Raw genomic sequence first — 12,163 nt, forward strand, 5'->3', positions numbered from 1 at the left:
CCAAAGGAATAATTTATAGTGAGCAGTTTACTGTAGTGAATTTTCTTTAGACTAGCATTATGTTTATGGCACTTAAATCAGGACTTATCAGTGTTCTATTTATAGTGAACGAGTGGTGTTTGTAATAGTTAAGAGTCAACTGTACAATGAATCACAAAGTAGAATACTTATATTTTAATTTTCATTCTGTCAAAATGGAGGGGATTATTATGAGAAATAACACTGAATAAAATAATTTCTCACATCCTCACACACCTAACATATTACCAAGATATACATATATGCACACATAATGAATGTATCCACATGCACGATATATGAAAATGAACAAAACTATTGAATGGCAGAAAAATAAATCAATAATGAAAGTATGCATAATACACCAATAATTAGTTTAAATCCATTCTGGGAGACAACAAATCTTTATAAGGGCTTTTCAACTGAAGGTGAGTTGGACAGGGATTTCTCATCCTCCCTGAAATTCAAGTTCCTTCCCCTGCAAAATAAGCAAACCAGACGGAGAACACAAGGAAATGACATACATAATACACACAGTTCATGAGCATAGTTGCCTCATTGTTATATTAAAACCACCACATCAACAATTCTCAGAGAAAATTCAAGAAAAAGCATCACAATCTAAATATGACTACTTTATTTACATTAAATATTGACAGTATAAGATTCACATGCAGAAACAGACCACCATGAAATTCTGCAATTGGCACATATTACACAGCCATTTTATGTACATAAGGGATAATCTTCCCTCCCTGCAAAATTTTATAATAGAACCCCCCCACTCTCCAAAAAGTTCCTTCAGTGATGAGTATGACTAAATAAGGATTATTTACCAAATAAATTATTGAATTATTTACAAATAAAAAAGAAATACTAAATTAGAACAAAAAAAATTAATGAATTTCTCCTGTGAATAAATATAAGATATCCATTCTTTCCTCGGCTGAGGAGAATGGGAATGTTGTCATGACCTCAGATGTGGCTTGGCATGTGGAAGTCTTATTTAGCAATGGATATAAGTCAGCTAAAGAGAATTATAGGAAATTATGAAACACTTAAGAGAGAGAATTTTAAAGAATACTTGACGATTAGATAAACATAATATGGATTTTACTTATGTAAATATTTTATTGGCATAAAATTTTTACCCCAGTATCAAGGGCATCTTCACTATGATTTTCAAATTAAACAACCAGATTAGAAACCAGTATATTCAACAATGAAACACATAAACTGCACACAAATGATGTAGAGTATCATGGTCAAAATACATTGAGATTCTAGTAAACATAGCTTTAAAAAATCTCTTGTTTTAAAACAAGAGATTTAAAAAAAAAACAAAAAAACTGTAAACCCAGAAAGTGGAAAACAGGGAAATCAGTGGTGCTTAGAAATAGGATTAAAAACTCATTTGAGACTAGCATCAATAGAAAGCAATCTGGTGCTGCTGTTTTAAGAGTTTAATGCAGTATTTCTCAACCAATTTGATCATGCAACATACTTTTCAGCAAGTAAGATCTGGGTAACACAAATATTTAAATGAAATATGGTCAAGCAATAACTTTCACATTTTGAGCATGATTCGGTCCCAATTATGTTGTCTGAGCAGAGAAAGTTTATTCTGGCTTGCAAGTCTGTGAGAATCTTTATTTGGTAGATGAATTCATTGTCTTGTGTGAATCACCAACCTGCTTACTGGAGGCCTAAAGTGGTTGGAAAACTACAGTGTACCTTTTGAACTCTAAGGCAGGTTTCCAAATTATACTATCCTCCTCCTTGTAGTATTCAAGAAAATTATATTCTTGTTCATCCCATGGAAATATTTTAATAACATGTTGAAAGTTTATCCACTTGGTTATACTATAAATTAAAGATGCCAAGAAATTATATTCTTGGTTTCATTCTTTATCCGAGTGTAAGCAAACAAAGTTTACGCATGAAGTAACTTCACCACTGGACTACTTGTATATAGAGGCGAATGACTTCACATCAATTGCCTTAGTATTCCATAATGCATCACACATATCCTTATAGACATGTATAATGCTATTCATTATGGAAAGCGCCACTACCCAGACTGGTTTCAACCTTTATTGAGGTCTCATCAGTGGGAGCCAGACCCAGAAGTGATACCAGGATGTTGCTTATGAAGTGATACCTTGGTATCACTTCGGGTCTTGCTCCCACTAATGAGACCTTAAAAAAAAGGTCAAAACTGGTCTGGGTAGTGGCCTTTCCCATAATTCACAGCATTATACATGTCTATAAGGATATGTGTAATGCATTATAGAATACTAAGGCAATTGATGTGAAGTCATTAGCCTCTACATACAAGTAGTCCAGTGGTAAAGTTACTTCATGCGTAAACTTTGCTTACACTTGGATAAAGGATGAAACCAAGAATATAATTTCTTGGCATCTTTAATTTATTTTAATAACATCTTTAATGAGTACAATTTCATTTCAGTATTTCTTTTAAAGGAGCCTCTGTAGCTCAGTCAGTATAGACGAAGCCCTTTGGTCAGAAAGACCCGGGTTAAATTCCTGTCAGTGACACGAGACCTTTATCTGGTCTCTTTTGACTACAGGTAAGTTAGCCGGTCTCATATGAAGGTAGAGGGTTTTTCTTCTGGAAACTCGGGGGTTTTGTCCCTCAAAACAGACTGGCCAGTAGAACACATGCAATTTACAGACAAGAATATTTAGAGGCATAGATTTAATCACCTTATCCTCATATTACAGTTGGGAAGTCCAAGGATACCTGGAAGGCTGTGGATGCTAAAGTGCCTGTTAATGATGGAAATCCATCACTGATGGATGGATTTCTCTTAAAGTTCAAATATAAACAATGAAGAAGAAGAAAAAAAAAAGTTCAAAAAGCAGATGCAGTCATCAAGAATTTGGTGACAACTACAAAAGAATACTAAAAAATTTGCATATTATTCTAGATGAATAATATGCAAATTATATATATTTATTTTATCTTCATTGTTTCCACTTCACATTGTTTGCTCTTGAGGCAATACTCATTTATTTAAAGAAATTAAACCTAGCTACAACAAATTACATGAAAAAGTGCCTCTGTAGCTCCACTGGAAAGATCTGTGTTTGAATCTTGTCTAGGATGTGAAGAGCCTTTATCAGGTCTTTTCAAGTGAAGTTAAGTTAGCTAGTTTCATATAGAGGTGCAGAGTTTTTACTCCGGGAAACTTGCAAGAGTAAAAATACAAAAAATACAAAACTTTTTTGCATTTTTCATCCCACAAAACAGGCAAACTAACCAAAAGAATATGCACAATTTACAGACATTGTAGACAGTGCAGATAGAATTAACTACCCTATCATAAGCAGTAATCAGGTTTCAAAGAAGCCAAGTTACTTGGCTCTGACAGCAACTGAGCCTATCACATAAGGTAAGATGAGATAAGTCAAGTTTAACATTTTACTGGTTAAAAAAAAAGTCAAAAGTATATCATTTATCACATTGCCACCGTTAACATATTTTTTTAAAAAAATGCAATTCATGTCTGAGGAAAATAAAGTGATTTTTATGTTATATGCATTGAATTACATGACATCTGATGCTGCATTATTTGCAGCTTCACTGATTATCTGAACAATAAAAGCTAACATTGGGGAAGTCTGAAAACTGACCATTCCAATGTCTGATAAATATACATAAACCTACATAACATCTAAAAACAATCACTTTGATGTCTGTTATTTGGAGTTTTACTGAGTATTTCAACATCCATCCATTCACTGGCATTTGATTATTCAGGTCAATCAACACTCCCTCCTCAGAACCAAGGGGCCTGGATGTCATGTAACACACTGTAATTCATTACTGTGTCTATATAGCAGTGTGTGTGTGTGTGTGTGTGTGTGTGTGCATACAGATGACAAGCCAAATAGAACTACTGACTCTGTTGGATCTGCAAAAGTATGTTCTGCTCTCTCTCTCTCTCCTAAAGTTTATGTAACAAAATGATAACCATAAAAATAATGGTAGAGATTCACAGGACAGGTCAGTGAACAACTGTCTCTCATGAAGGATTTAATGTGATGCTATAAAGCTAAGATGTTATTGTCCAATGAAATTCACTGATATAAAATGTACTTCCCATTTTGATATGATATCTCACAATGTGTTGTTTACCATTTTAATAATGGTCAAAAAGCTCTCTTAAAATGCCACTTGAAATTACTGCAACTAAAAACCTGCTTGTTTCCTGTGTGCATGTGTGTTTATATAAACAACTGACATCCATTGTCATTTCCATACAGTAGATTTATTTTAACCCTAACATAACATATGACAAAAAATCTTTGAATATCACAAGACCATGCCTCCTTTCATATTTTGACAGAAAATTATTATCATTATCATCAGACCTTAATGAAGTCAAAAGAAATTGTAGGAGGTCCTCACTATTGAACAGTGTTTATCGAACAATTTCTTAAATTCCTTTACTATTTCTACACTCACTAAACTCTCAAGCAATGCATTCTACTCATCAGTCATCTCTGTAAACAAAAAATTCACTTCTTAAACATCTTCCAGGAATTGCCTCTTGTTGAGTCTCTCATTCTTCCTCTACTCTTGAATATTTCTTGTATTAACCCGATACAATTCCCCCCCCCCCTCACCAACTTGTATATTTATCATATCATCCTTTCTCCTACCCAGCAAGCCCTGCAGAAGGCATACCCTCAATCTATTCTCATACCAAAAATTTTGGAAACCTGGCACTTTTCTTTACCTATATTTCCTCATTCTATCCTTAAAAAAAAATAATAAAAAAAAACTGTTTTTCATCTTCAATGCTATAACAATCAAGTGACCTAACAATATTCACTTATTTCTATATTTTTACTTATGATACTGCACTCTTCCTCCCTCCCTGACTTGGTAACTAATGTTATTGTTTTCATCAAGGAGAACTTATTCTGTTTACACAAAAGAAAAACTGCTCATCAAGCATTTCTGGTGCATAAAACCAAAAATGTCATTAGATAAACTTAAATGATGTTCACGGCATGATAGTTTCAAACACTACATGAGAGAAGATAAACAAGTGCTCTTCTATCCTTGAAACTCTACCCAAGTAATGTGCAGATATAACTGCATGCACTTAAGGTAGCTAACAGATGAGAAAGCTGTTTAGCATTTTTATAAAATCTTTAGTACTAATGCTTATTTCACAAAAATTAAGAATATAAATAAGTTAATATCTCACATAAAGAAAATATGTTCAATTCAGGTTCTAGATTTTTGTTTCTAAGAAATATTTAAAAAATTATACAGTATCGTTTAATAAATTTACAATATTCAATCCCTGACAGTTATCTTTTATAGTGCTGAACTTACTTTCATCCTCACTGCTGACATCTGAAGTGTATTTCTTTCTTATAACAAGTCCTAGTTCAGTCAGAAGTGGATTTGATTTAGCTGCTAACTGATCATCTAATATAAGATACACAAGAAAAATCATCATCATTATTGTCTTTCTATATAAATAACAATTAACTGTCATGTACTCCTACAATTATACTATATAGGCTGCATAAATGAAGAAAAGTTGAATATATTTTCAAATCTCAAAGAAAAACTTTAAAATCATGTTAGGATTTATTAATTAAGAGATAAAGTAGATGTGGAGTGAAATGAAAAGAATTGTACATATGTATGGAAGGGTGAAGAAGAATGAAATGAATGATGTCTGAATGAAAGAGATAAGGACAGACTCGCAAGTGGCATTGTATGGGGATTTGATTATTAGATGGGTAATGAGAAAATTCACAAAGTTGGTTTTCCAGGAGGATGAATGAGTAGAGTGATTGAAGCACTGGATATGAGAAGTAAGTGAGCACAAGAGTTGGTAGTGGTAGAAGGAACAAATAACTTGACTGAAAACAAGGAGAAAGTATCAAGAGGTTGTTAAGAAGAATATGATAAAAGAGAGAGCAAGGATTATTATTATTATTATTCTACGACTCTATGGAGTCATAGACTCATCTAGGAGGTTCTTTTGTCATACACACAACTCATCATACATGCCTTAAACACACTCAAATTCTCTGCAGACACAACTCTCTCAGGCAAGGCATTCCAATCGTTCACAACTCTGTATGCAAAAAACCTACTCACACCCTCTTTATAAAGTTTCCAGGGATGGCCTCTGGTTCTCCCCTAATCTCCCATCATTTTCTATAAAACCACTTCAACACTGATCCTATAACAAACCCTTACTAACTTGTAGGTGTCTATCATATCATCCCTCTTCCTCGACCTTTCAGAAATCAGAAACTATCTTAGTCAGTCGCCACTGGACCCTTTCCAACATCTCTTCATCTAATATAAACTATCTTAGTCAGTCGCCACTGGACCCTTTCCAACATCTCTTCGTCCTTTTAAAAACCAGGTGACTAAATCTGGGCACAATAGTCCATGTGTGGTCTAATCAAAGCCCTATACAATGGAACAAGAATCTCCCTACTTCTACAAGTCAGTGTCCTCTGCATCATTCCCAAAAGCCTTTGTGTTGTCTTCACAATTTTGGCTATGTGTCCTCTAACTTTCAGATTCTTATCCACTATCACCCCAAGAACTCTTATTTTCTCCACCTCCATCAATATATCCCCATCAATATGCTTGGTGGGGATATATCCTGTCTTTCTACATCCTGTCTTTGTTTCCCAAATTTTAAAACCTTACATTTTGCAACATTGAACTTGTATCACCATTCCTGTGTCCATTAATTCAATTCTTCTGGTAAACCCACAACATCTTCTCTACTCTCCATAGTTCATCCCAACTTTGCATCATCTGCAAACAACTAAACATCCCCATCCAAATCTTTGCCAATATCAGCAATGGCCCTAAACAGACCCACTAGTGACTTTCCTCTTCTGGGATATTGCTCCCCTATACACAACTTGCTGATATCTATCAGAATTGTAACTAATTAACTAACTATCTATCTATCTATCTATCTATCTATAATATCCAACCCCATCTGCTCTAGTTTGACTATCAACTTATCATGAGGTACTCTATCAAAAGCCTTTGTGAAATCCAAGTATATTACTGTGTATCCTTTTCCTCTATCCAAGAAAGCAGTCACTTTATTGTGATAAGTAAATAGATTACTAAAACATGACCTGCCTTTAGCAAATCCATGCTGTACATCAAAGATAATACCATTGTTGTCAACATAATTCTGGATCCTAGTTCTCACCAGCTTCTTCAACACCTTAACCACAATACCTGATACACCGATAGGCCTATAGTTTAATGCTTGAGTTCTATCACCTCCCTTATGAAGCACCACAATCTTGCCTTCCTTCCACTCCTTTGGAACTCGACCCAATGTAAGACTCATATTAAACAAATATGTAAATACATATGTCAACTCCCTGGAACATTCCTTCAGAATATGTGGTGATATTTTATCAAGTCCCACAGCCTTATTAATATCTAGTCTGCTCAGTCCCCTATATACCTCTTGTTCACTTACAGTCAGTCTCTTCTCTCAATCATCAACTGCTCTCAAACTCTCCATGATGTCACATTCACAAGAATGAAAGACCTTTATAAACTGCTCATTAAGTATCTCCACTATATCTTCCACAGCAGTTGTTCTTATACCATTTTCTCCAATCAATGTCATCCTTCCATAATCTTTTTTTTTTTTTTGCTGGCTACATATTGCAAGCACTCCCTAGGATTCTTTTTGGCTTCTTTAGCTAACTGCTGCTCATACTTCACTTTTGCTACCATTACCAACCAGGTCACTCTCCTTGCCTGTTCTTGGTAATCCTCATGGATTACCAACAAGAACAGGCAAGGTTTTTGTATACAAACACAGCAGTTTTTTCCTGGATCTATAGCTAGTTCTACTGATACTGCTTATTTATATGACTTCTCCATGCTTAACTCGAGCTATTTCTTTTTCTCCTTATTCATCTTAGAACCTTCTTTAAACCCAACTGTTTTCCCTCGATCCTAGGTCATCCATTTTCAGTCCCAAATGATATTATGAATGATATGTTAGTGGAAATATGTGAAGAGAAAGGAGTGCAGTCTATCACAGTATAAGAGTGACGGACTGCATCTGAATGGTTTTGGTGTGAGTTATTTGGAGAGGCTGCTGCTGGAAGAGAGAGTAATGAGTGCAGAATGGATCTCAGCAGGTAAGAAGCAACGTAGAAGAGCAAAAGAGTAAGAAGAAGGGATTGAAGTGGTGCTTATGAATGGAGAAGTGGATAGCACACGTGTAGGGAATGAGAACAAGTGTGCACAAAAAAACAGGGAAAGGAATGAGGGAGGACTCAGAGTGGACAGAAGAACACAGCATGAGAAGGTCAGTGCTCAAAGAGGAAGCCAAAGTGTGAATACACAAGAAAGAAATGGGATGGCACAGGATATGGGAGGAACAGTTGGGTTTGAAGAAAGTACTGGGATGGGTAATGTGTGAGAGAGGAACGGATTGAGGAAGGCATGGAAAAGTAATATCTAAAAAGTCATATCAATGAAATTTGTTATAAATCCAGAAACAAAAACTTTGATATGAATGATAGAAGTATCAGAAACAAGGGGAGCAAAATTGTTGCACTGATTGAGTTTTTTCACCCAAAGCTGTTGGTGGATGAGGAAGACATCCTGACAGGAATAGAGATGGAAGGGTATGGTATTTTTCATGATGACAGAAATGTTAAAAATGGAGGTGGAGTACTGTTGATGATAGAAAAGGAGTTATGGGCATACAAGGCAGAGATGCAATGGAGGAAACAGTGACAATAGTTTTGAGGAAGTATGGTGTGTGTGTGTGTGTGAGAGATGAAGAAATTTATAAACAACTTGGATTAGTGAACAAAGGAAGGGTAATAATTATGGATGATTTTAATTATGGTAGTATAGACTGAAATGAAATGATAGCATTTGGGAATAAGGAAAATGAATTTCTCAAGTTCTTAAGAGATAACTATCTCAAGCAGTAAAGGAGGGCACGTGGTGATCAAGGTCTTGATCAGCCTCATATGAATTACTATGCAAGGATTTGGTTACTGGATTTTCATGGTGATGAGGATATGTTGGAAAGGGTCCAGAGAAGATTCACAAAGGTGGTCAGCGGTCTTTGGAATGTGGAGTATGAGGACAAATTGAGAGAATGTAAGTTGCAAAGCCTCTTGAATAGGCGGAAGAAGGGTGAGGATATAATTGAGACATATAAACTAGTCAGAGGCTGTTATCAAGTTGACATGGAAGAGATTTTTCATAGAATGGAGGAGAGGATAGAACAAGAGACCATTGCTGGAAACTGTATAAGGAGGGTGTGAGCAGAGGAGTGAGGAGTAGATTCTTTGCATGGAGAGTGGGTTGGTGAGTGGCATGCATTGTCTGAGTGTGTTGTGAATGTAGACATAATTGAATCAGTTTAAGGCATGGTTGGATGAGCATTGTGTTATGCTAATAATAATAATAAGCACATTAGCCAGACAAATAGGAAAAGGATAATTATTACGAGTGACTTTAATCATGGCAATATAGACTGGGATGATGAGATGGCTTATGGAAGTAAAGAAAATCAATTTCTCAAATTTTTGAGAGATAACTACATCAGGCCGTATGTAAGTAGGATTTTGGATCTGATTATCTCATCTGAAGATGCCATTAAAAATGAGGTGTCAAATCTCCCTTCCACTAGGAGGTGCCAGTAATGTGAGGACTTCTATGAAGAAAGGATATATGTGTAACCACAAAACTGGTGATTACGAAAAGCTCAGGAGACAGCTTGTAGATGTCACATGGAATGAGGAGTTGGGTAGAAAGGAGATAAATGCTGCTTGGGTAACATTCACACATACAGAGAAAAATGTAAGAAAGAGAAGCATGTATAAAACTAGCTAAATCATGTGAAGACTTTGGTAAGAATATAGAAAATAAACATCAGGAAGGTGTGGGAAAATGTTTTGGAGGATAATGAAAAAGCTTAGAAATGAAGGAAAGGCTAAACGGAATCAGAGATGATAAAAGTGACATGAAAACTGAAGATAAGTATCAGTAGTAGAGAAAGATTTTATTGTGTTTATTTCATTACCAATAATGGTTTTTATGTTTGTGCTATTGAAATTTGTTTTTTTGTATGATTGTGTGATCTTTTGACCATTTAATTGATGGATACAATCAATTAAATCGATTGCATCGATCATAGTGGTTACCAGTTCTAACACATTATTGCCCAACCTGTCACTATTTAAAGACTACATTATTCATAGCACAGTTGGACTGTGTAGTATGCTATGCATATGGCATGTATGCATCTCTAGTTTAAAATACGGGAATGTGTTTAATGTGTTTAAAGAATATGGAGGCATAATAATGGCTATAAGAATACTGACAATGCACTGGTTTTTCTGTATACAAATGTAATGAGCATTAGGAATAAAGGGAATGAGTTTGTGGCATTGATCAACTCAGTCTCTCCAAAGATTGTTCATATCAGTGAAACTTGGTTAACTGTGGAGGATGTTCTAACAGGGATAAAAATCAAAGGGTAAAGAATACTTTGTCAAGATAAGAAAGGATAAATATGGTGGCACAGTGTTACTCATAAGAGATGAACTCCACCCTCTTATGATAAGAGATGAATTATGTCCTTACACTGGAAATAATAGTATTGGCTTTGAGATTATATGGGATGACATAGATGGTTATAAGACAAGGTATTTAGTGAGATGTTACAAGAGAGACCATGGAATACAGGTGGTCAGAAGACCAGGAAATGTTTAGGCAAATTAGTGTAGCAAATGCAAAGTAAGTGATCATTACAGGGGGACTTCGACTATAGCAATATAAACTGGCCAGAAGAGGCAACATGCAGGACTGAATTTTTGGATTTCTCGAGGACAACTGTCTTAGGCAGCATGTGGTAGGAGGAACACAAGGAAAGAGTTTTGGATTTGGTCATAGCATTAGAGGATCCAATTGTAAATGAGATATCATACTTTCCCTGGTTGGTGAGAGCAACCATGTAGTTCTGACTTAAAGATGAATATGCAGTAGAAGTATTAAGGCAGAAGGAATTTATGTGGAATTATAAGGCAGGCAACTATCACAGACTTAGAAATCAGCTTGGAGTGATATAATGAATAAAAGAATTTGAAGGAAGAGAGGTCAGTAGTACATGGAAGATAATTATGAAAAAATTGTTGACAGTAATAGAATATTGTATACCTTGAGTGAAGAAGATAAAACGATATGAAGTGAAATGGATGACTACAGAAATTAAACAGGAATAGCAGTTGAAAAAGAGATTTTGGAAGGCATATATAGAGAATGGTGGAGGACAGTTGCATGAGGAATATAAGGCTGAGGCTAGGAAAGTGACTAATTTTGAGGAGTGAAAATTTAGAATACGAGAGGAGACTACTGCTGCAATCCAAGGAGGTTTTTCACTATGTGGCGAGAGTAGGAGAAAAAATGATTGAGGAGAGATTACCATGCTGGATTGAGATGGAACTAGGGGTGACCAATGCAGATGACATACTGAGAGCTTAATGATTTATTTAATTGCCAACTGTATTAGAGTGTTCCATCCTGGTACAGTAGGTTTTATTCCTAGAGGGATAAGGAATGGTGTAGTGTTAGAAGTGAATGAAGAGAATATGTATTCCGAATACAGAGTATGCTAAACATCAGTAAGGCAGGAAAACAAAACGGAATTTTGCCACTTTGTTTTAAGGTAATGTGTTGTGGAAATGACCATGCCATTCACTTGGCTGTTTAATGAAAATCCTGCAATGGAACAAGTTCTTGGAGAGTGGAAGGAGGGTAAGATAGTGGCATTGCATAAAGGTGGCGATAGAATAGGGCTATCAAACTACAAGCCTATTGGTATCTCTTCAATAGTTGTTAAGATTTGGGAGAAACTGGCCATACACAGAATTCAGCAGATAAGGACAATATTAATTATTCAGGCCAGCATCTATTTGTTAAGGAATGCTCTTGTTTTAGTAATCTGGTTATAGTATACCCACAGATTCGAGACCCTTCGACACTTCTGCGCATGTCTACAGAAGGAGAATCCATTCCAATAATAGGGTAATCAATCCGTATTGTGGGATGAGTTGTTTATTA

The 12,163-nt window shown here is 35.5% G+C and overlaps 1 protein-coding gene across 1 annotated transcript in view; it reads right to left on the reverse strand.

Annotated features, from left to right (window-relative positions):
* The window catches only part of LOC150100502 (uncharacterized), a 183,695-nt gene that overhangs the window by 13,164 nt on the left and 158,368 nt on the right, over positions 1-12,163 (reverse strand). The window contains exon 5 of the mRNA XM_090402444.1: positions 5,393-5,488. Within this exon, the coding sequence (XP_090258570.1) occupies positions 5,393-5,488 (96 nt within the window). The remainder of the gene's footprint in view (positions 1-5,392; positions 5,489-12,163) is intronic.

The sequence above is a fragment of the Typopeltis vanoorti genome, chromosome 13, assembly GCF_054136105.1.
Source record: "Typopeltis vanoorti isolate ZY-2024b chromosome 13, IOZ_Tvanoo_1.0, whole genome shotgun sequence".
Classification (NCBI taxonomy): Eukaryota; Metazoa; Arthropoda; class Arachnida; order Uropygi; family Thelyphonidae; genus Typopeltis; species Typopeltis vanoorti.